The following is a 21,376-nucleotide window of genomic DNA, read 5'->3' as shown; positions in this document are numbered from 1 at the left end:
AAGTAAGTCTCTCTCTCTCTCTCTCTCTCTCTCTCTCTCTCTCTCTGAGTTTGGATACATTTATTTTTGCCCAGCCACGCGACAACTATTTTCAGTTCTTTTGCATCATCACAGATGCTGTTAAGGATTTGGTTATCTTATCAAACTTGTTGTTGATTTGACTATATATAAGTGTGCATATAAGTTGTGTTAAGCTTTTTGCATACAACTCTGTAGAATGAGAAGGCTTTGGAGGGTGAGGCAGAATCTCCTGAGCAAGAGCGACTCGTCAAGGATGCAGACAAGTATTGTAAGACATTACTGGGAAAGCTATCACGCGGCAGTGGGTGCAAGAAAAGTGTGGCATTTATCATCCTTGCCTTGGCTGTCGGTGCAGCAGCTGTGGTGTCCCCAAACATGGAGTCTTTGGATTGGAACAAACTAACAGTGTTTTTCAGCTCTGAAAACCCATTTCTTTGAGCTGGGTGAGTGACAACTAGCAGCTGGTGGTGCAAAGCATCAACGTGTTTTTCATACAATATCAAGCATGAGAAGAAAAGCAAACTAATTTACTTCAGAATAAGGTGGTGAAAAATAGGAGTTATCTTTATACTTTTGTCCCAGTGGGACACGGAACTAGAGTTAGTTGAAGGTCAATACTTGGTTGAAGGTTTAATTTGGTTTGAGCCATTTGGGCTTTTTCCTTCCTTTTGTGTAACTTTTCGTGTTTATTTAGATCCCCTTTTAAAGTTATTCACATCTAATATTTACAGTACTAGAAAGTGTGTTATCAGAAAAGGGATCCATATGTATTCCCGGTTTAGTGTTTCAACCCAGAAGGAATTTTGATGATACAGGATGTGATTCTTTATGCTATTACATCAGAGTTCGAGATTAGTCTTGTTTTCAGGTGACCAAATTCTAGTCATATACATTGATCATAAGTTGTATGATACATCTTATAAGAGATGTTTGTACAATTTTCATGAATAATCTTCAGGTTCGGCATAAGGGTACTTCATGAACCCGGCTTTAACGAGATCGGGATCTTCTGGCTTGGACCAAGGATACTTCATGTTTGGATCCCTAGGGAACTTCCTGAAGTTGAGAAATGGTGCCCAAAGGAGTATGCTGCGCAGTAGTATCAAAATGAAATTGTTATAGATTTCGAGATCAAAACCCTTTGAAGAATGGTGAGATTTAGGTTTGAATAGAGCTTACTCACCCAGGAAAGAAGAGGAAGACGAACATGAACTGAAAATACATCTCTAGGAGATTTCGCTTATACCACCTAATCCGAAGCCAGTTCATGATGATCGGCTGCAGCCATAGAAAAATGTGTTTTACTGATACATTCAAGAACTTGATGAAAAAATCATCGACATTAACTTACCGGCATGAGCAGGAAGTACCAGGTGCCTACGATTCCGGATTGTATCAAAGTCCATGATAAATCTTCCTCATAGTTCATACCAGTCTCATGAGCAAGTGCAGGCAGCTCAATCTGGTAACACAGTACAAACAATTCGTATATCACGGAAATATCGAACAAAATATAAACAATTTGAACAAGGAAGAACAATGAAGGAGCATCTTACAATGGCCAAAGCTGCTCCAACTTGAATTGCTGACCCAATTTTCTTTAGGCGGTTATGAACAATGCTTGGGTATACCTTTTGAGGTTTGGCATGGTGGGAGTGACTGAGACTAAGATTGATTGTGGACGAAGCTGTACGGCGAGGGCGGTTGAGGGAAGGCAGAGCCTGTGGGATTTGGGAGGTGAAGGAGCAGCTCATTTTAGAGCTCTGTTTATGTGCCTCTGTTTCTTCTTATCTTTATGAACTCATTTCATGGCACAAAATGCATGCATTTTTTTTACCAATATGAAAAAAGTAAAAAGTGACATGGTAAAAGCTAAACAAGAGGCATTTTACCCTTCCCCGAACCACAACTCCTCGAACGAACCACACCTGGAACTAAAGGCTCTTCTAAAACCCCTACAATCTGCAAACTCCATCGTTCCAGTTCCGGTTTCATCATGTGGGCCCCAACACTCCAAGCTCCCTTTACAGTGAAGCTGCCTCATCTCCTTCTCCAACCTTCTCTAACCTCCAACACGACTCTCCTCCCCATCACAGCAGCTCAAACCACAACAAGACCCAGAAGAAGACGAGCACGCCTCTCTTTCTTTCGAGCCCATCTCCAAACCCTCAAGCCCAAACCACGCCCTCACCGTACATTCCTCACCAGAGCCACTAGTGACGATGCTGACGCTGATGCTGGTCATCAAACACGCACGGTAGTTTCTTCTCTATTAGTTTCGTATTTCGGTACCATTAATTAGTAATTCTCTGATCGTTTATTTATTGGTTGAAGCTACATATTTCAGGGTATGGAAGAAAGAGAGTCTTCCAATGTTAGTGATGGTTATGTAGCCCTTTTTATTCGGATGCTTGGGCTGGACCATGACTCTCTTGACAGAGAACAAGCAGTAGTTGCGCTGTGGAAATATTCACTTGGTGGGAAGAAGTATATTGATGCCATTATGCAGTTTCCTGACTGCATACATTTGATTCTGAACTTATTGAGATCAGAGTCCAGCTCTACTTGTGAAGCTGCTGCTGGTCTGTTGAGGTCAATAGCGCTTGTTAATTCGTATCGGGATTTGGTGGCCAACAGTGGAGCCATTGAAGAGATTACAGGGCTGCTTACTCGAGCTTCGACCACTTCTGAGGTAATGGATGATGGGTGTATGTCACATGTGGAGTTTAGTGTTTGCATGTTTGTTGATGTTGAATTTTGGGTGGGGTGTGATGAGATTTTTGTGCAGGTGAAGGAGCAAGCTATCTGTACATTGTGGAACTTGAGTGTGGACGAGAAGTTCAGAATGAAGATTGCTAACAGTGATATCTTGCCATTACTGGTTAAGTCCTTGGATGATGAGGACATCAAGGTGAAGGAAGCGGCAGGAGGGGTTTTGGCAAATTTGGCATTAAGCGAATTTAATCACGGCATTATGGTTGAAGCTGGTGTTATACCAAAATTGGTGAGACTTCTCTTATTTCTTATGTAATAGTTGATTTGGGTGATCTTAAATGTGTTACACTCTTACCTCCTTATACAAGGTTAAGCAGTTTAAGTAAGTAATGCTCCATTTTTATATGCTTGGTTGTGATATATAGAGACCAACTCCTTGATATTGATGCAGGCAAAGCTCTTTAGAACTGACATTGAAGGATCTAAAGTAATTAAAAAGGAAGCAAAGAATGCTTTGTTGGAACTATGTAAGGATAGATATCATAGAATTACTATCATAGAGGAAGGTCTTGTTCCAGTACCCATGATTGGTGCAGCTGCTTATAAGGCATTCAGACCAGGTCTTTATTCATGGCCTAGTTTGCCAGATGGTACACAAATTGAGCAGACTTCTAACACTCCTTCCAGGTTTGGCGCCTCTGAGTTACTCATTGGATTACATGTCGATGATAAGAATGCAAACATAGAGGAAGCAAAGATGAATGCAATAGTTGGACGGACACAGCAACAGTTTCTGGCTCGTATTGGGGCCATCGAAATGGATGATGAAAAGAAACAGTCTGAAATAGTAACTGGTCAACAACTCACACTTTTGCCATGGGTGGACGGAGTGGCTAGACTGGTTTTGATTCTTGGACTTGAAGATGAGTCGGCAATAGTGAGAGCTGCTGAGTCAGTTGCTGATGCATCTATAAATGAACACATGCGGATATCATTCAAGGAAGCTGGGGCAGTTAAGCTCTTAGTTCAGCTTCTAGACAGTAAGAATGATGCTATCAGACTAGCAGCAATTCAAGCTCTAGAGAGGTTGTCTGTCAGGTAATCGTTATTCACCAATGGATTCTTTAATCCTATGCCATTATTGACGGTTCATGAACAATTTTATATTATGAACCTTCATGTCAGTTCAACAGTTCCTGGTACGAATAGTAAAACAACACCGAAACTTCTTCTGGCATATATGCATATGCACAAATGAGTACCTGTTTGACTCCTACATTTTTTCCTCTGTCTTGGTTTGCAAATTGTTAATACTCAAACTTGATCCTTATTTTGCATTTGCATATGCTATATATTCAAGAGTTCTTCTAATCTTTTGATTTCCTTCCATGAACAGCCTCTTGCAAATAATTGATGTTAATATGATCTTGTTTTGCTTGATGCAGCCATGTTGTTTGTCAAATAATTGAAGCTGAAGGTGCCTTAGATCCTTTGGTTAATATTTTAAAGAACCCAGAGATCCCTGAAATATTGATGGAAAAGGTCATTATATTATTATATCCTCTCAATAATTCTTCTAGGAATTGAGTCGCTGTTTAAGTTGATCACATGATAATTTCTGCAATGCAGGCCTTGGATATTCTTGGAAGGATCTTAGATCCTAGTAAAGAGATGAAGTCAAAGGTTGGTTAATCATTTCTTGATAATATTTTTGAAACCTTTTAGTTATTAGTTGACTAAATGGCTTACCAAGTATGTTGATTCATTTCCAGTTTTATGATGGACCAGTAAATGGATCAAGGGGTTCAGATGCTGCAAGAGGTTCTCATGGTTCAAAAGGAGTAACTGGAGATGTAACTCATACACCTATTTCAAAAACAAATCCCAGGTTTCATCTCCCACCTTTTGTTTATTTATTTATATCCAATTTGTTGTGGAACTTCTTTCTACTTAGTCGAACCTTTTTTCTCTAGTATGTTATATTTCTTCTCAGAGCGCAAGTCATGTTTTTATAGCTTCACGTACTCGTCAATAACCAACGAAGATGATAATGAGCAGAATGTTTTTTTAATATTCACATGACAAAACACTTAGTGTATGTCATTGTGTTTGAGTGCCTGCTTTCTTGGTCCTCTTTAAGAAAAAGACGGATAAAGTTTACATTTTGTCTGCAAATTTCATGCGTCATCCTCTCACAGATCATGCAATATTCAGAAAATATTATTAATTTGAATTTTCAGGCATATTGTCTCATAAGTTCTTTTTGTCCATGTTACCCAGAAAAGAAATAAATAGCATTCGAACTTTTCTGACAAACAATCATTTAATGCTTATTTCTTCATATAACAAATATGCAGGGAAAATGTGCTTGATTCTGTGGTTATCACTCGTCTTCTCGAGATATTAAAGACCCCAACCCCGAGATTACAAAGAAAAGCTGCTTCCATCCTCGAGTTCTGTACAGTTATTGACCCAAGCATGGAAACCATCACTTCAGTGGATATAGAATCTGGTTTGGATGTTGTACTCCAGCAAAAGGTCCTTGAAGGTAGGGGGAATATTTTCATGTACAGTAAATTGTGATATATGTACGTTAATTTATTGGTTTTGCCTTATGCAATTCTAATCAAACTGATTTGGAACTAAATGGGTTTAGTAAGCACTAATGTTTTGCTTGTTCAGTGTATGCATAATTCTGTCCTCACAACTAATAATTTTGAAAAGGGAAAATATTATTTGGTTTTATCACAGAAGATCGAGTTTAAAATTAAAAGCTGAAATTATTTTTATTTTATGGTACTAAGAAGAAATAAAGGGGGTTGGTTTCAGATTTGAGTATTCAGTTTGTTTATTCTGTTTGAGTGTGATATTTAGCAGACATGGAATCTGAAGTAGATTATCAGCAGCCAGGGAAACATGTCCTGGAAGTTGAAGAAGCCGGTCTTGTTATATCAGCAGCCTCCCGGCTATTAACAAAACTGCTAGACTCTGACAGGTTTTGCCAAAAGATAGACACTGCCCATTTCACCAAATTGCTCTGCAATATTCTGAAGTCTGATATTCCCGTCCGCAACAAAGATTGGGCTGCTGGTTGTTTGGTGAAACTTGGTTCTCTTTCTGGTCCCAGACTAAATGTCGATGACCCAATCAACATGGAAGTAACTCTCCACGAGACTATTCCCAGACTCATGGAGCAGCTCAAGACCTCTTTCTCCCTGCAGTCAAAGGAAGCTGCCGTTATAGAACTCAACAGAATAATCTCTGAAGGGGTGGTTGATTCCACTCGAGCAGTTGCTGCACAGGGAGGAATTTTTCCTTTGGTGGAACTGATTGAAGAAGGTAGTGACAGGGCTGTCGAAGCATGTTTGGCTATATTGTATAATCTTAGCATGGACAGTGAGAACCATTCGGCAATTCTATCTGCTGGAGCTGTACCAGTTTTGCGGAGAATAGTTCTATCAGAAAGACCACAGTGGAGACGGGCACTACATTTACTGAGAACTCTACCTACATTAGAAAGCAGTGCCTAACATTTTTATCCTTGTTCATCAGTTTTGTCATCATTGAACTTTACTGAAGCCAGTGAAGAGTTTATACATATGTGATATATTTTTACTCAGAAAGGTTCATAATTTTGAATGACTTCTACCCTTAATCGGAAGACAAAATTAGTTGTCATCATTTCGGTGAGCGCCAAATTTGTCATTCATTTTTAAGGATTTCAGGCACAATAAGAGTATTGCTTGTAAGAAAATTAGGCCATGTTATGAATCAATTTCATCCTTGTAAAACCCATTTTTGTTTTTACTGTGAATCTGTTCAAGTTTTAACTTTTTCAAGATATTAAATGATATATGCAAACTAACAGAGCTGTGCTAAATACTTCCAGAAAGAATAGACAGTTGAGAAGCTCCACCACCACCCACAATGTCTAGCTTATCCTCTTGTCTTTCCCTAACCAAAAACCTTGCTCATGCTTCTCTTCCCAACAACAACAATGGCTCTTCATCACCACCACCATCTCTCCATGCTACTAACAACAACACAAAACTTCCGATGCGCAGCAGAACAACTCCACCATTGCCAGGAAAGAAGCCGCAACCAAACTTGCAACGCCGCAAGCCAAACCAGCCTTCTGTCATCGAAATCGAACGTGTCATTGGTGCTGGAAGGTTTCGCGATGCTGACAACTCGTAAGCTCCTCACTTCTAGAGTTCGGTTCAACTACTGCAGTTGTGTAATGACTAATGATACTGCGAGAATATGTTTGTTTTTAAAGGGATGTGGAAGAAGAAAATGTTGCGAAGTTCGACATGTCGATGATGAACTTTAGCAAGTTTGAAGGGCCAGTGGAGAAGCAGCTCCGGGAGACAGGAGAGTGGGTAACCAATCAAACCGAAAGAGGGTTCCGTTCAAATGGTAATCCGTTTTCTTTTTCTTCAGCTTCTCTCTGTGAAAATGGTTATGGTTGTGCCAAAAGTGAAAGATGAAGATGACACTAATGGCTCTTCAACCTAATGTTGTTGCAGGCAAACAAATTCTGAAGTTTGTGTTCTTGTGGATACTACCAATCTGGGCTTTCTCACTCCTAGTTGCCGTTGGAGCCATCAAGCTAAACATCCCAATTCTTAATGACCTCATTATGTGAACCTTAAATTTTGTGTTCAAATGTATCTCTCTTTGTAGACTAGTAGGAGCACAACTATGTAAAACCAATTTGGTTTACAACACCCAATATACAAATGAAATTAGTAATGATACGTCGAGGTTAAGTCATAATCTTACATTGTGTTCATGGGTTAAAAGTCGAAATGTGTAACAAAATGTTATCTCATCGCCTCATCAGATTCGTATGAAGTTCTAGTTCGAATTTGACCACATTGTCTATAATCTTAAATGCAGTGCTAAGTTCTTTGACCTTTGTTCATGGATTGATCGAGTTTGATAATTCAAATCAAATTCTTGGTGGGCGGACTACCTAAATATTTTCCTTGGTCAAATACTTCTGGAAAACTATCTGTTCAATTGCTTCCGATGTTGAATCTTTAGGGAACCAATTAATAATACAACAATTATTGAAAAATGAAAAGAGAATCTACCACCCTGGTTAATTATTCTGGAAAATGAGCTTGAAGCCTCTGGCGAGTCGCTGGAGAACAAGATGCACGTGCAGCTCTACTGCTTCTTGTTCTTTATTTGTTCTTCGACCAGCTACGCTTGTTGTTCTAGATTACTTGTTTCTCAGGTCACCGACTTCGTCTGGCAACCATCTGTTTTATAAAATATAATATTTGTTCTTCTCACCTTCTAACAGTCTTTTACTAGAATGTATACGTAAAAGCCTTACTATTTCCGGAATATATAGGAGTGTTCTGATACGTGATACTCGATTAAAATGAACACGTAAGAGATCCGACATGTATATAGATGTATCTCGTATCTTCGAGTGACTGAGCAAGTTTACGCAATACTTACAATAATAACTCATCACGTATTTCACATGTTTTATGCATAAACTTTCGATAAGTATTATTTTAAGTTTGAGTCGGATATTTTCACTTCCGGATGGACTTAAACCCTCCAACTATTATGACCAAATTTTTTATTATTTTCTACCCTGATTAAACTATGAACCAGTGAAAGTTACCCGGTGAACATGGTAAAATCGAGATTTAGGTGAATGTGTATTATATACGAAAATGTGATGTATACTTCGTATGGTGGTAAATATTGGGCCACAGTTTGATCATGTCAATGATGAGGTCATGACACAACACCGAAGCAGGGGGCCGCCAAAAAGCCAAAGAGGCTGGCCAGTCCATTAAAATAGTAGAAGCTACGCGTTACGACGTCGCTTCACTGCTAAATCCTTCTTCTTCTCTGCGTTTCTCTGATTCGTTATTTCTCTTCCTTTCCTTTCCTTTCCCTTTCTCTCTCTCATATCCCCCAAGAGCATCGGAGAGAGAGAGAAACGAGGCCTGCGAGCCAAGTCACCGCTTCAATTTCTAGAGAGAGAAAGCGCCGCCGATCTAGAGAGAGAAGAATGGGGACGCTTCAGTCGTGGAGAAAAGCCTACGGCGCCATCAAGGACACCACCAAAGTCGGACTCGCACACGTCAACAGCGATTACGCGGTAAAAAAAATTCATCGATTTTCGAGGAATTGAAACAGAGTTGAATTTCATTTTGTGTTGTCTAAATTTGGATTTGGTGAAATTAGGATTTGGATGTTGCTATAGTCAAGGCGACGAACCACGTCGAGTGTCCTCCGAAAGAGAGACACCTCAGAAGTAGGTCTTCTTTTCTTTTTCTTCTTGTGAATCAGATCCGTTCGATTTTCGATTTTTTATTTTTTTTGGCTTGAATTTTGAGGAGTTGTGTGGTTTTTTGTGCAGAAATTCTGTTTGCCACGTCGGCGATTCGACCACGGGCGGATGTTGCTTACTGCATTAATGCTCTTTCGAGACGATTGAGCAAGACTCACAATTGGACGGTATGCTGATTGCTTTGCCTTTTTTCCCCTTGTTAAATCGCAATGTGATACGTTTCGGTTGCGGTTTTTGTGTTGGAGTTGATTTTGATGAGGAATAGAGCATGTTCTCGTGCGTGTGGATCTCGATTTTAGTCTTCTTGGAGTTAGAAATGCACACTATATGTTGTTGTTGCAGTAGTTCTTCTTTTTTGTACTTAATGTAGTGTGTAGGTAGTTGTTTATGTCGTTGTGAAGTTGCGACTTGTGAAAGATTCTTTTGGTTATGTATCATCATTTTGCGTTTTGTTTGATTTCCATGCTTGGCATTGGCAGGTGGCTTTAAAAACGCTGATTGTTATCCATAGGACTTTGAGGGAGGGTGATCCTACCTTCAGGGAAGAACTTGTAAATTTCTCTCAGAGAGGACGCATTCTCCAGCTTTCTAATTTTAAAGACGACTCCAGTCCCATTGGTGAGTTTGACCACCCGTATCATCTGTTCTTTCTATTTTGCCTGTCACTACCAAGCTATCAACAGAATTATGTTTATAACTTCACTTTTATATATGTTTCTTTTTTTCCCCCGTTTTGTAGCCTGGGATTGCTCTGCCTGGGTGCGTACATATGCATTGTTTTTAGAGGAACGGCTTGAATGCTTTAGGGTTCTGAAGTATGACATTGAAGCTGAACGTCTTCCGAGACCTGCCCAGGCGCAGGAGAAGGTACTTAACTACTTTCCATATGAGCTATAATACCTTCTAGGACAAGGGAACAAAATATTCTGGCAGCATTTTTATGATAATTTGGTGAGGAACCTTTGGTTAAAATAATTTGTTTTAGGTTATTGAATAGGTAACCTAAATTTCATTGGTATGAGATTTTTCTGGTTGTAACTGCCAAAGAATCACAATCCCATTCTTTTTGTTTGCTTATTGCCTTTTTTTATTCTCACAGGGATACAGTAGAACTCGAGAATTGGATAGTGAAGAACTATTGGACCACTTACCTGCTTTACAGCAGCTGTTGTATCGCCTCATTGGTTGCCGGGTAGTATATCTTGAACTTGTGCTTTGTCTACTTCACCCAAACATGTTCTGAATCTTGATATTCTAGATACTGTATGATGTATATACAACATGTATATGTGTAGAGAGTTTTTGTGCAAAAATATTGATTATGCATTCTGAATTTGCAGCCAGAAGGAGCAGCTGTCATGAATTATGTTATACAGTATGCACTGGCGCTGGTATGTCTCAGAATCACCGATTTTTATCTTTTTATAGTCTTAGATAGGGAAATTCTATGTATATAGTCTTACAAATGGAAATTATTATTTTAATTATTAATAGGGTATCAAGTTCTGATAGAAGCCATCAAACTGGTAAATCTAGAATACTAGACAATTGAATATATTTGATTTTGTATCTGACTGTTGATTCTGCAATTTCAGGTACTGAAGGAGAGCTTTAAAATATATTGCGCTGTCAATGATGGAATTATAAATCTTGTTGATAAGGTAGACTGGTTATGTTATGTGAGCATATACCAAGTGAACAAATGGGTTTTTGTTTCTTGAACTCTGAAATTTGGTTTTGGGTGCAGTTTTTTGAGATGCCAAGACATGAAGCAGTTAAAGCCCTTGATGTTTATAAGCGAGCTGGCCAACAGGTTATCATATACATTCATTTTGATTTCGTTTATTAGTTGATTAAATTTATTTTAACAGCTATTGAGTATTGAGTATAGTTGGAACTTGGTTTACTTCAACATCAGTTATTGATAACTAAAGGTCAAGTTTAGGATTTTACTGCTCTCTTAATCAAATATTCTTCTTTGCTGCAGGCTGCCGGTCTCTCCGATTTTTATGAAGTATGCAAAGGGTTGGAACTTGCTAGGAATTTCCAGTTTCCTGTCTTGAGAGAGGTCTTACAGAGAAACCCTGTCTTTTGTATAAATCCCTATTTTCCCCATTTCCCATTGTATTCTGACTATTGTTCTCATCTATCAGCCTCCACAGTCCTTCCTTACAACAATGGAAGAATATATAAGAGAGGCGCCGCGGGCTGTTAGTGGTCCCACTGAGCCATTGGTTAGTATATACTATTTTTCTTTGTTTCTTTGTTTCTTTGTCAGAAAACAAAACTTAATGTTTCTTAAACAAAAAAATGCTAATTGATCTGTTTCTTTGGAGTCCCCAAGTGTTTTGAATTTTGATGCAACTGTAGTATAACGACAATTAACATCTGGTCATTGAGATGAAATATAAAACTAATACCTGGTGATTATGAACAGCTTCTTTTGACATATAGACCAGAAGAGTCTCTACCTGAGGACACAAACTTATCTAGTGATGAACCTGAGCAGCTACCTTCAGACTTTCTAGCTTCATCTGATGTTGAGATGGCAACCCCTCCTCCACCACCACCTCCTCCTGCTCCTCAAAGTAACATGGCTACCGGAGATTTACTGGTAGGATGTGATTGCCGTATACTTTTATGCTCTGCTCCTTTTTGTTATTTAAAGTTTCTTACTCTTTCTGTATCCATTTTGTCTTCTCCGAACTCCTTTTGTGGGTAGGGATTGGATTTTACTACAGGTGATGCATCTGCAATTGAGGAAAGCAATGCTTTGGCTCTAGCCATAGTACCATCTGAAACTGGTAAGCATTTTGGTTTCTTATTGTTTAGTTTGTCTTCAGTTGTTAGAGAATGCAATTTTGATATCTGATTTGTGTGCCTTTGTATTGCTCCCTCTTAAATTTACAAATGCAGCACCAACATTCAATGTGCAATCGAAAGATTTTGATCCCAGTGGATGGGAACTTGCCCTGGTCGAAACTCCAAGTACCAACATATCATCAGCTAATGACAGGCAATTGGTAGGCCATCAAATGGTTATAATATATGTTATATCCTCTAATCTATTATCTCTATGTCACTGTTATTTCAATATGTTTGGCCTTGTGCTTTTAGTGTTGTGATATGTTTAGGCATCATTAATTGGTTATGAGTCTCAGATTTGGGAACTAATTTAGACCAGGCAGGGATTGTGTATTGTGTACTTTTTGCACTATGAACCGGTGAATCACTAACAACATAATTGGCGGCTGGCTGTGAATTTTTTCTATCAGAGTAATTGGGATCTTCTTTATATCCTTGCGTAATCAATTGCTTGTTTTTAATCCTTGCCAGGCTGGTGGGTTGGACTCCCTTACCCTGAACAGTTTATATGATGAAGGACAATACAGGGCTTCTCAGCAACCTGTTTATGGACAACCTGCTCCAAATCCATTCGAGGTACAAGATCCGTTTGCTTTGTCAAACAATGTTGCTGCCCCTCCTGCAGTTCAAATGGCGGCAATGGCTCAACAACAATCCAACCCCTTTGGTCCATTCCAGCCCACCTACCAGCCGCCACAGCAAAATATGATGATGGGCGCCACATCAAATCCTTTTGGTGATACTACTGGGTTTGGTACATTTCCTGCTCATCAACCGCAGACTAGTAACCCCTTCGGAAGCACGGGCCTGCTTTGAGGACACACTAAGCATTAGAAAAGATGTCAATCCACGCATGAAGTTGGTTTTGATGTATTTTGGTGAGTATAGCAAAATGGTTTGGTGTTTGGTCTTGAGATGGATGGAGTTCGGGAAGAACATATATTTGATGTAAAATTGAGCGCGAGTAAACAGTAGATGTAATAATTAGTTTCATACAGTTTATAAAATTTGATGTAATTGAAACCGTCTCTCTCGCTCTCTCCCTCGCTCGTAATTTTATTTAACAAAAAGGCGCGCAGCGGCGCAACCAGGATATAGAACTGGTTTTTGGGTTAATTGTAAGGAGATGGGAAAAATGGTAGAAGACACTGGGAAAAGTGGGAAAATTAAAAAGATCCAAGATAAGCTTGTAATGAGATTTGATAATTGGGCCAGAAGGATATATTGATGGGTACTTATTAGAAAATCCACATCGTGTATGTGTTACCCGTTGCCACACCCTGCCTCTTCCAAGCTACGACCACCATCTACGGTGGTCTGCGGTGACCACCCACCATCATCCGACATCCACCCACCAGCCTCCGGTATCCAGTCTTGAGCCATCGTCGCCTCGAATCCGGCCAGCGTCACTACTGCAACCTTTGCCACCAAACTCAGTAGCCGAGTCCGCAAATCCCAAGCCCCGAGTTGCACAGACAACGAAACCCTAACATACCCCAATCCCAGACCTGTAGACGGTGTCCTTGACATCCACTTCAGCGTCACTCGCCGTTTAACGTGCAACCAACCTTGAGGTAGTGCAACCGATTTCGGTCACCGACGCTAGCTCAACTTCAATGCTGCAATAGCAGCCACCAAATTCAGAGCCAGATCCCAGCCAACCCGTGGCCGAGCCCATAGACCCGATGCGTCGCCACCTGAATCTGCCACCACTAGCCACACCCGTCGGAATCATTGTCATGCTACCCAACCTCAACAATACAATTAGGCAATTTGAATGTGAAATAACAATTTGAAAATTTCACAGTACACATCATTTGTAGCACGCGCTACAGATAATGTGAATTCTTATAACAAATTCAGTGTAGCACACGCTATCGATAATGTTGAATTCAACTTTGGATTTTGTATCTTAAATTATGTGTTACATTATAAATTTTATTAAAACATATAACTAACCAACAAATCCAGTGTAGCACACGCTATCGATAATGTTGAATTCTTCCAGGTTCAAATTCTAACGTCGGAATGTATTTTTTAACTAAAGCTTTGGATTTTGGATCTGTGTTCTAGTCTTCTGTCTCTGAATTGAGACTTTTCTCTTGACACCACCATTTCTTTTGGCAAAAGTGAAGCAGTGAGCAATTGTACTCTCTCCATCTTTTAATCACTAATTGCATATATTTTCCTTGAAATATAAGATATAATCATCAATGGTGACCCTGCAGGCCACACAATTAATTTAGGTTTTGAATTTTAGGTCGATTGTTGCTCGTGCAAGGGGTCAGTGGGGGCTCCTGGAAAATAAAAGACACCATTCAGATTTAGGGGTCAAGGATGAACATTACAATGGCCCATAGGGGGCTCATCAGTTCTTATGAACTTCTTCCTTTACAGACTTTGGTTTTGGTTGAATACATACCTAATGCTTTAATCCTCCTCTGAATTTATTTCTTCCAAGTTTAGCAGCACACGCATAATATATCTATTTTCATGGTCGGTACGCATAGTTGCTAATGCTGACTATGGAAACCAAGGTCCTAAAGCATCATAACTGAAACATGAACTTGTATATATTTAGTCCAAATTGATTTGTGTTCCTTAGGTGGCTGTACTTAAACTCGATCTTATTGACTTATAATTATATACCATCAAGAATTGGTCGATCAATATTTCTATTTTTGCTTCCCAGAGATCGCGATCCTTTTGGCCAGGCAGGCAGGAGTACTCCTTGGTGGCTTGGTCAGGAAAGACGAAAAACGTGCACTTCTTTTTTCTTTTCTTATTCAGCAAAATACATTCGACAACAATAGAAGGCTAGCTAGCTAGCTAAAAATGTTGAATCTCGGAATGGTAGCTCACTCATACACCAGAACGTCCGAAATAACGTTGGGTTCTTTTCTGCTGAGAATAAGTGGAAAACCTTCCTCATATATACGGGGTTTGATTTCGATTATGCTACCTGCATTATTATTACTGTGATGGTGTTCTGAGCGTGTGTAAAGAAGAAAAAGAAAGGGATCGAGGAGCAGAAAGTTAAAGAGAAGGAGAGGGAGAAAGAAAGACACAGAGTGTCCCACATTTCCAAACACACTCAAATCACCATCATGATTATCACAAACACCACAAATATTTAAGTTGATTCTCTCCCATTCCCCCTTTCTTTTTCTTTGGCTTTTGATCAATTCTTTGATTATTTTTCAGAGTACTAGCTTGGAATATATATATAGTTGGTATCCCATGATTTGTGTCAAGGCCAGCTGTTTAACATACTGTATATTTTGCTTTCTCAAATGTGGATCTTAATCATGGCTAGGGATCCTAAGCTGGCTTAACTAATTAGCAAAGATGAAAAGCCTAAATCTCATGAACATTCTTATAGTACATACCTTTAATTTAGTTGGCAAAAGCTAAAGATTATGTGGGAGGCTTATTTCCTATTCTTGAAGTTTGAGATGCTTAATTGGAGCTACTCATCATTACTTTCATGTTCTTAAGGCTCTTAGCACTAAACAAGTTCATCAACATGCTCTCTATTTGAACTTTGAGATGCTTGCTTGGAGTTCTTCTGTTGTTCTTTCATTAGCTATATCATTACTGAAATATTAAGTAAAATATATACTTTGTCAATCCCTTAGATATATGATACCTTTGTAACCACGCAAGTAATGTACATGATGCTTAGGGGTCTCTTACCAATATGCCAGTATATATTAAAGGATATGGATGCTACCTAATCACATTCTTAGTCGCCAAATTTGAAGTTAGTATAAGATTTCAAATTTGGGTCGCCTTGATTAGTTTTTACAAAACATATTTGATTGGAAAATTAAGGAAATACATAAGATTCTTTGGTGGTGGACAAACAAATTTAGAGTGTATTAAAGTAAAAGGGATACTTGTAGTCACTTGTTAATTACCACACTATTAAAGCAAGGGGCATAACAGTGTTATGATAACACGGTATGGACATGGTCCAAAATCTTTCATTTTTGATTTGTATTATGCAATTCGGCGCTTCTATAATTGAAAATTTTATAATTTTATAATCTAAATAAATAAAATATGAGTTTCTAAAACTTTTCTTTCATGGATTAGAGTTGAGAAAATCCTAAAATAAATGTATCAACTTGTAAGGCAAGTACCTCTAAATTAAAAATTAGCTTGAAATCTTCAATACACAAAAAGAAAATAAAAGAAATTAATGAGGGAGGAATTTCCATATGGAGAAAAAGACCTTTTCATGATGAAATGGAGCATCTGGATCCATAATGTGACCCACAACTTACTTTGAGAGTGGTCCACCAACTCAATGGTCTGTGCCTTCATGGGCCTACCCCCATTTTCTTTTTCTTGACCCAAACATTTTTAATTAAGGCAACAAGAGCTGTCAAAGAATCAAGATCCAGTCTTTGGATACATAGAAAATCCTATCCCCCTTCTGCTTTTACTCCAAATTGATACTCAAATTATTAAACAATTCAAGGACTTAATCATATATTTCCATATTATAATACCCAAAATCATTTCTCATATCACAATTTATGATAAAGAGATTTTCAATTCGACTTATAACCGGTATATTTTAAGTTATCATGTGGTAAAAGATGTAATACTTTTTTATCCTCTAATATTGACTTACGCGTCTAAATGGTCATAACAGTAGTTTCACTTCAACCAGAGTAAAGTTTGAGTGTATTTTTTCTTTTGTGCAATTCCTTTAGGTTTCAATTTTTGTTTTTCTTTTTTGAATGAAAGGTTTCAAATTTTGTTGGCTAGTTATAATATGGTTGCTTTGTGCAGTTCGTAATTTGCTTAGACTCTTGTGTTTAAACATCTATGCTATGTGTAGACCTAATATGTTCATCGACTTGTATTATGAAGGATTTTCAAGAATACTTGAGACGCGGTGACGTTATTGTTATATTGATTGTAAGATTTGTAGCTTTATTTTGATTCTTAAAAACAAATATAATTTCATCAACTTTTCTTAAATATCAGAATTCGACTCACAAAATAACCTCTAGTGATACACGTCATTCACTTTCCTTGATCCAATTGTCACCTCCTTCTGTGAAAAACAGAAGAAAAAGAAGAAGAAAGTATCACATATGTTTCTTCTTCTAAAACATTCTTTGACTCAAATCCCATTTTCTTCTTCTCTTCTAAGCTCCAAGTCTTCTCTGGTTGCCATTTCCATTTCCACCTCTCTCTTTGTTTCGCTGTATTCATTTTCTTTCTTCATCTGCAACTCTCTCTCTCTCTATCTTTTGTATTAACCAACAACCACAGAGTTACAACTACAGAGTGCTTCAAACTCCATCAATGGCTGCCAACAAGTTTGCCACCATGTTACACAGAAACACCAACAAACTCACTCTGATTCTCATCTACGCAGTCCTCGAATGGGTTCTGATTCTCCTCCTCCTCCTCAACTCCCTCTTCTCTTATCTGATCGTCAAGTTCGCCGACTACTTTGGCCTCAAACGACCCTGCCTGTGGTGTTCTAGGCTCGATCACATCTTCGAGCCCGGAAACAACAGCCAAAAATCTTACAGAGATCTTGTGTGTGAAGAACACGCCAATGAAATAGCCAAACTTGGGTTCTGCTCCAATCACCAGAAACTGGCGGAGTCTCAAGACATGTGTGAGGATTGCTCATCGCAGCAGGATTGTGATCAAGAATGGTCTAACAAGTATGCTTTCTTTCCTTGGATGAAGCAAATTGGGATGGTTCAAGGCGGCGATGATGATAAAGAGAATTTTGATAAGGAGTGTTCTTGCTGTGGAGTGAGCTTGAGCAGCAAGGTGTACCCTCCTTGTATTCTTCTCAAGCCTTCTTGGGGAGTTTTGGACTACTCTCAAAAACCGATTTTTAATTCCGATGAAAGGGTTGATGCTCAGACTGAGGAAGGTGGTCAGTCGGATGAAACTGGATCGGATCAAAATGGACATGATGACGGTGGTGTTGTTGGAGGAAACAAGGGTAAGAATTCGGTTTCGGATGTTGATGGATGTTGTGGACAAAGAGATTATGACGGTCAGGAGACAAATAATTCAGCTTGTTGTTCTGTTTGTGATTATGTCTGCAAGGAAACTGAAACTGAAGACAAGGCTAGTTTGAATGTGTCCATGGATGGTGATGTTCGAGTTGAGATTCAGGCCAGTTGTGATGAGAACAAGTCATGTGGGAGTCCGCATCAGCATCTGGAGTTCTACATTGATCAAGATGATTGTCGATTGGTGCCGGTTGAATTGGTGGATTCTCCTGCCACCATTGAGAGGCAAAGTCACCAGAATTATAAGGTGGAGGAAGACCAAGCAAATAGTGATACTCAAGATGTTATTCTGGATTTCGACATGCATTTTGAGACACAAGCCAAACCGGTTGTTGAGTGTTGGCACAGTTCAGATGAGATTGAGATTGTGGAATTGCTTTCATCCCATGAGAGTAAAGAGGAGAGTAAAGTTTCAGTTCTTGACTCAAAGGATATGGGTGAGAATGGAGAAGAAAAAGAAATTGAGCAGAATGAAGATGCTACTAGTACTGAAGCAACACCGGCCTCTTGTCATGAGGATAGCAGTCAATCAAATGCTGATATAGTAGGAAGAAAAATTGATTCAGATGTTCATCAAGCCTCTTGCCATGAGGATAGCAGTCAATCAAATGCTGATATAGTAGGAAGAGAAATTGATTCAGATGTTCATCAAGCCTCTTGTCATGAGGATAGCAGTCAATCAAATGCTGATATAGTAGGAAGAGAAATTGATTCAGATGTTCATCAAGGTACACAGGTCTAATTGAATTTACTTAATTACTTATAGTAACTTTGTGCTCCTGTCTAAAACCAAACAGCATCCATTGTTGAGTTTGTACTATTGTTTCATGAATTTAGTGAAATAACCTTGCTTTTGGCCAATGTATGCAGCAACAACCGAGGATGATGATATCCATACGCTGAACAACGAGATTGATGCAGAGGTCTCAATTGGGACAGATATTCCTGATCATGATATATTCAATGAGGATATTCAGTCAGCTCATGAACTTCAGAATTCCTATCCCGATGTGCAAGAAGATCCTTCTACAAGTTCTCCGACTACTCCCAATGCTGATAATGATGATAATCATGGTAAGCCTCAACTTGATAACTTCTTACATTTTTCAATGTTCCACTCCCTAGTTGTATCTTATAATCTTTTTTCATTGTTCTGTATTAGGTTCTAAGAAAGAAGATGAAGATTTTTTAGAATTCAAGACTTTATCAATTGAAACAAGTGAGAAAGCTCCAAATGGTTATTTCTCATTAGGTTCAGAACTTAATGCGATTGAGGAAGAGAAGGTTTTTCCTGATACCCCAACTTCTATAGACAATTTCCATCAGTTGTATAATAGAATGCTACATACCGAGAGAAGGGATTCAGGAACAGAAGCATCATTGGATGGAAGTGTAATGAGCGATATTGAATGTGGTGATGGAGTCCTAACTATGGAGAAGCTGAAATCGGTGTTGAGAGCTGAACGGGAATCTTTAAATAGAGTATATGCAGAACTTGAAGAAGAGAGGAGTGCTTCTGCAATAGCAGCCAACCAGACAATGGCAATGATAAATAGGCTACAAGAAGAAAAGGCTGCAATGCAGATGGAAGCTTTGCAGTACCAAAGAATGATGGACGAGCAGTCTGAATACGACCAGGAAGCAATGCAGCTCTTAAATGAGCTCATGGTAAAGAGGGAAAAGGAAAAGCAAGAACTTGAAAAGGAGCTGGAAATATGTCGAAAGAAGGTTCAAGATTACGAGGCCAAAGAGAAAATGATGATTTTGAGGAGAATGAAAGAGGGCTGCATAAGAAGTAGGACTTCATCTGGTCCTTGTAGCAATGCTGAGGATAGTGATGGACTGTCGATTGATTTGAATCATGAAGTGAAGGAAGAAGATAACTTATCGGGACATGAAGAAAGTAGCAATCAAAACACACCGAGGGATGCAGTCCTATATTTAGAAGAATCTTTGACTAGCTTTGAGGAAGAGAAGTTATCTATTCTGGACCAACTCAAAGAATTGGAAGAGAAGCTTTTGACCTTGAATGATGAAGAGGAAGAAGAACATTACGAGGATATAAAACCAATCGATCATTTCTTTTCGGAGAATGGAAATGGCTACCATGAGAATGGTGATGTTAGCAGTGAAGAAAATGGCATTGCAAATGGCCACTACAAAGAAATGAATGGAACACATCATCCAGATAGAAAAATTATGGGATCAATCAAGGCAAAGAGACTTCTTCCACTCTTCAATGAAGCTGAAGATGAAGATGAGGAGTTGAATGGAGATGCAGAAGGTTATGATTCTGTTGCATCACAAGAGCACAAGAAACTCGCTATTGAAGAGGAGGTTGATCATGTCTACGAGAGGCTACAAGCACTTGAAGCAGATAGAGAGTTTCTAAAGCATTGCATTAGCTCCTTAAGGAAAGGTGACAAGGGCTTAGATCTTCTACAAGAAATTTTGCAACATCTTCGTGATCTGAGAAGCGTGGAAACCCGTTTAAGGAATTCGGGAGAGGGTATCTTATGACGACTTCATTGACAGGTAAACTTACAAGTCCAAAAATGTGGAAGTGCTTAGTCCAACTGGATTAGAACTGCATAAAACATTGGTTGATATTGTTTGCTTTGTATATGCAGATTGCTCGTTTCGGGTTTAAAAGACTGCAAATATAGATACTTGGTATAAAAGTCATAAATGGAATTCAGCAGTTCAACAATTTCAAATGGGGATTCCCTGGATGGAGAGGGAAGCTCATAGCAATAGTCTGTCTGGTGAAACATGCATGGTAGACTACAACAAGTTCAAGCCTGCCATTTTTTTTACTAGTTTTTGTGTCTAAGTAAACCCAATTTTTTGTGGGTTGCACCCATCAAACACCTTTTAGAAGGTAAAAGGGAGATGATGAGTGTATGTGAGGAGCTAGTGAGGTGAAGCCACTCTGTCAGGTAAGTTTTTTATGGTGTGTGAGAGAAAAGGCCTGGTTTGCAAAGCTGGTATGATCCAACAAAGATTCCAGTGCCAGGTACATAGCATTAGATTATTAGAGAGATGAGGTAGACAGTTAGTGCAGGACTGCAGGCACTCCTTTTTGTCATCTATTTAAATTTTGTTGGTGGGAAAGAAGGTTGGGGGATAACTAATCCCCTTTCCTTTTCTTTCTTCTGGTCTTTGCATCATTTCATCAGTCTGGGGTTTGTTTATTATTTGAGGGCAGCAGCAGCACGGTTGAGAAACTTGTATACTACTTGTAATCCATTCTGTAAGTACATATAAAGTGAGTGTTTGTTTATACTGGCCCTGTCTTGGACTTGACCTTATGTATGTTTGTATGTATGAAAGTTCTATAAAATACAAGAATGAGGGATCTGAAAATCGTTTTCGATCTGGGAGTGTGGTT

The 21,376-nt window shown here is 38.9% G+C and overlaps 6 protein-coding genes across 6 annotated transcripts in view; 5 read left to right on the top strand and 1 right to left on the bottom strand.

The window, feature by feature from the left end:
* The window catches only part of LOC101304959, a 4,367-nt gene extending 3,473 nt beyond the window's left edge, over positions 1 to 894 (top strand). Inside the window, exon 10 of the mRNA XM_004297423.1 lies at positions 217 to 894. Within this exon, the coding sequence (XP_004297471.1) occupies positions 217 to 459 (243 nt within the window). The 3' untranslated portion in view covers positions 460 to 894. The remainder of the gene's footprint in view (positions 1 to 216) is intronic.
* On the bottom strand, positions 791 to 1,775 carry LOC101307586. Its single transcript, XM_004298467.1, has 4 exons — positions 1,578 to 1,775; positions 1,373 to 1,483; positions 1,205 to 1,299; positions 791 to 1,110 (listed from the first exon to the last, which is right to left on the bottom strand). Exons 1-4 carry the CDS (start codon positions 1,773 to 1,775, stop codon positions 963 to 965), a joined length of 552 nt encoding a protein of 183 aa, XP_004298515.1. The 3' UTR covers positions 791 to 962.
* Positions 1,776 to 2,017: 242 nt separating this feature from the next.
* Positions 2,018 to 6,397, top strand: LOC101307300. Its single transcript, XM_004298466.1, has 9 exons — positions 2,018 to 2,278; positions 2,369 to 2,713; positions 2,810 to 3,025; positions 3,188 to 3,834; positions 4,182 to 4,278; positions 4,366 to 4,419; positions 4,509 to 4,624; positions 5,094 to 5,284; positions 5,614 to 6,397. Exons 1-9 carry the CDS (start codon positions 2,018 to 2,020, stop codon positions 6,264 to 6,266), a joined length of 2,580 nt encoding a protein of 859 aa, XP_004298514.1. The 3' UTR covers positions 6,267 to 6,397.
* Positions 6,398 to 6,475: 78 nt separating this feature from the next.
* On the top strand, positions 6,476 to 7,458 carry LOC101304665. The gene is made up of 3 exons (XM_004297422.1): positions 6,476 to 6,929; positions 7,016 to 7,155; positions 7,266 to 7,458. The coding sequence occupies exons 1-3, from the start codon at positions 6,664 to 6,666 to the stop codon at positions 7,382 to 7,384; spliced, it is 525 nt and encodes a 174-aa protein (XP_004297470.1). The 5' UTR covers positions 6,476 to 6,663; the 3' UTR covers positions 7,385 to 7,458.
* Positions 7,459 to 8,610: 1,152 nt separating this feature from the next.
* Positions 8,611 to 13,018, top strand: LOC101304376 (putative clathrin assembly protein At2g01600-like). The gene is made up of 15 exons (XM_004297421.1): positions 8,611 to 8,869; positions 8,956 to 9,025; positions 9,131 to 9,228; positions 9,541 to 9,679; positions 9,801 to 9,928; positions 10,161 to 10,253; positions 10,402 to 10,452; positions 10,657 to 10,722; positions 10,809 to 10,874; positions 11,049 to 11,129; positions 11,215 to 11,295; positions 11,499 to 11,675; positions 11,784 to 11,865; positions 11,972 to 12,084; positions 12,398 to 13,018. The coding sequence occupies exons 1-15, from the start codon at positions 8,780 to 8,782 to the stop codon at positions 12,740 to 12,742; spliced, it is 1,680 nt and encodes a 559-aa protein (XP_004297469.1). The 5' UTR covers positions 8,611 to 8,779; the 3' UTR covers positions 12,743 to 13,018.
* A 4,167-nt stretch (positions 13,019 to 17,185) lies between these two features.
* LOC101304087 lies at positions 17,186 to 21,358 on the top strand. Its single transcript, XM_004297420.1, has 4 exons — positions 17,186 to 18,713; positions 18,856 to 19,059; positions 19,148 to 20,520; positions 20,616 to 21,358. Exons 1-3 carry the CDS (start codon positions 17,252 to 17,254, stop codon positions 20,503 to 20,505), a joined length of 3,024 nt encoding a protein of 1,007 aa, XP_004297468.1. The 5' UTR covers positions 17,186 to 17,251; the 3' UTR covers positions 20,506 to 20,520; positions 20,616 to 21,358.
* The last annotated feature ends 18 nt before the right edge of the window (positions 21,359 to 21,376 follow it).

The sequence above is a fragment of the Fragaria vesca genome, linkage group LG4 (assembly GCF_000184155.1).
Source record: "Fragaria vesca subsp. vesca linkage group LG4, FraVesHawaii_1.0, whole genome shotgun sequence".
Classification (NCBI taxonomy): domain Eukaryota; kingdom Viridiplantae; phylum Streptophyta; class Magnoliopsida; order Rosales; family Rosaceae; genus Fragaria; species Fragaria vesca.
Note: the sequence above shows the minus strand (reverse complement) of the source record. Positions and strands in the feature narration are given on the sequence as shown.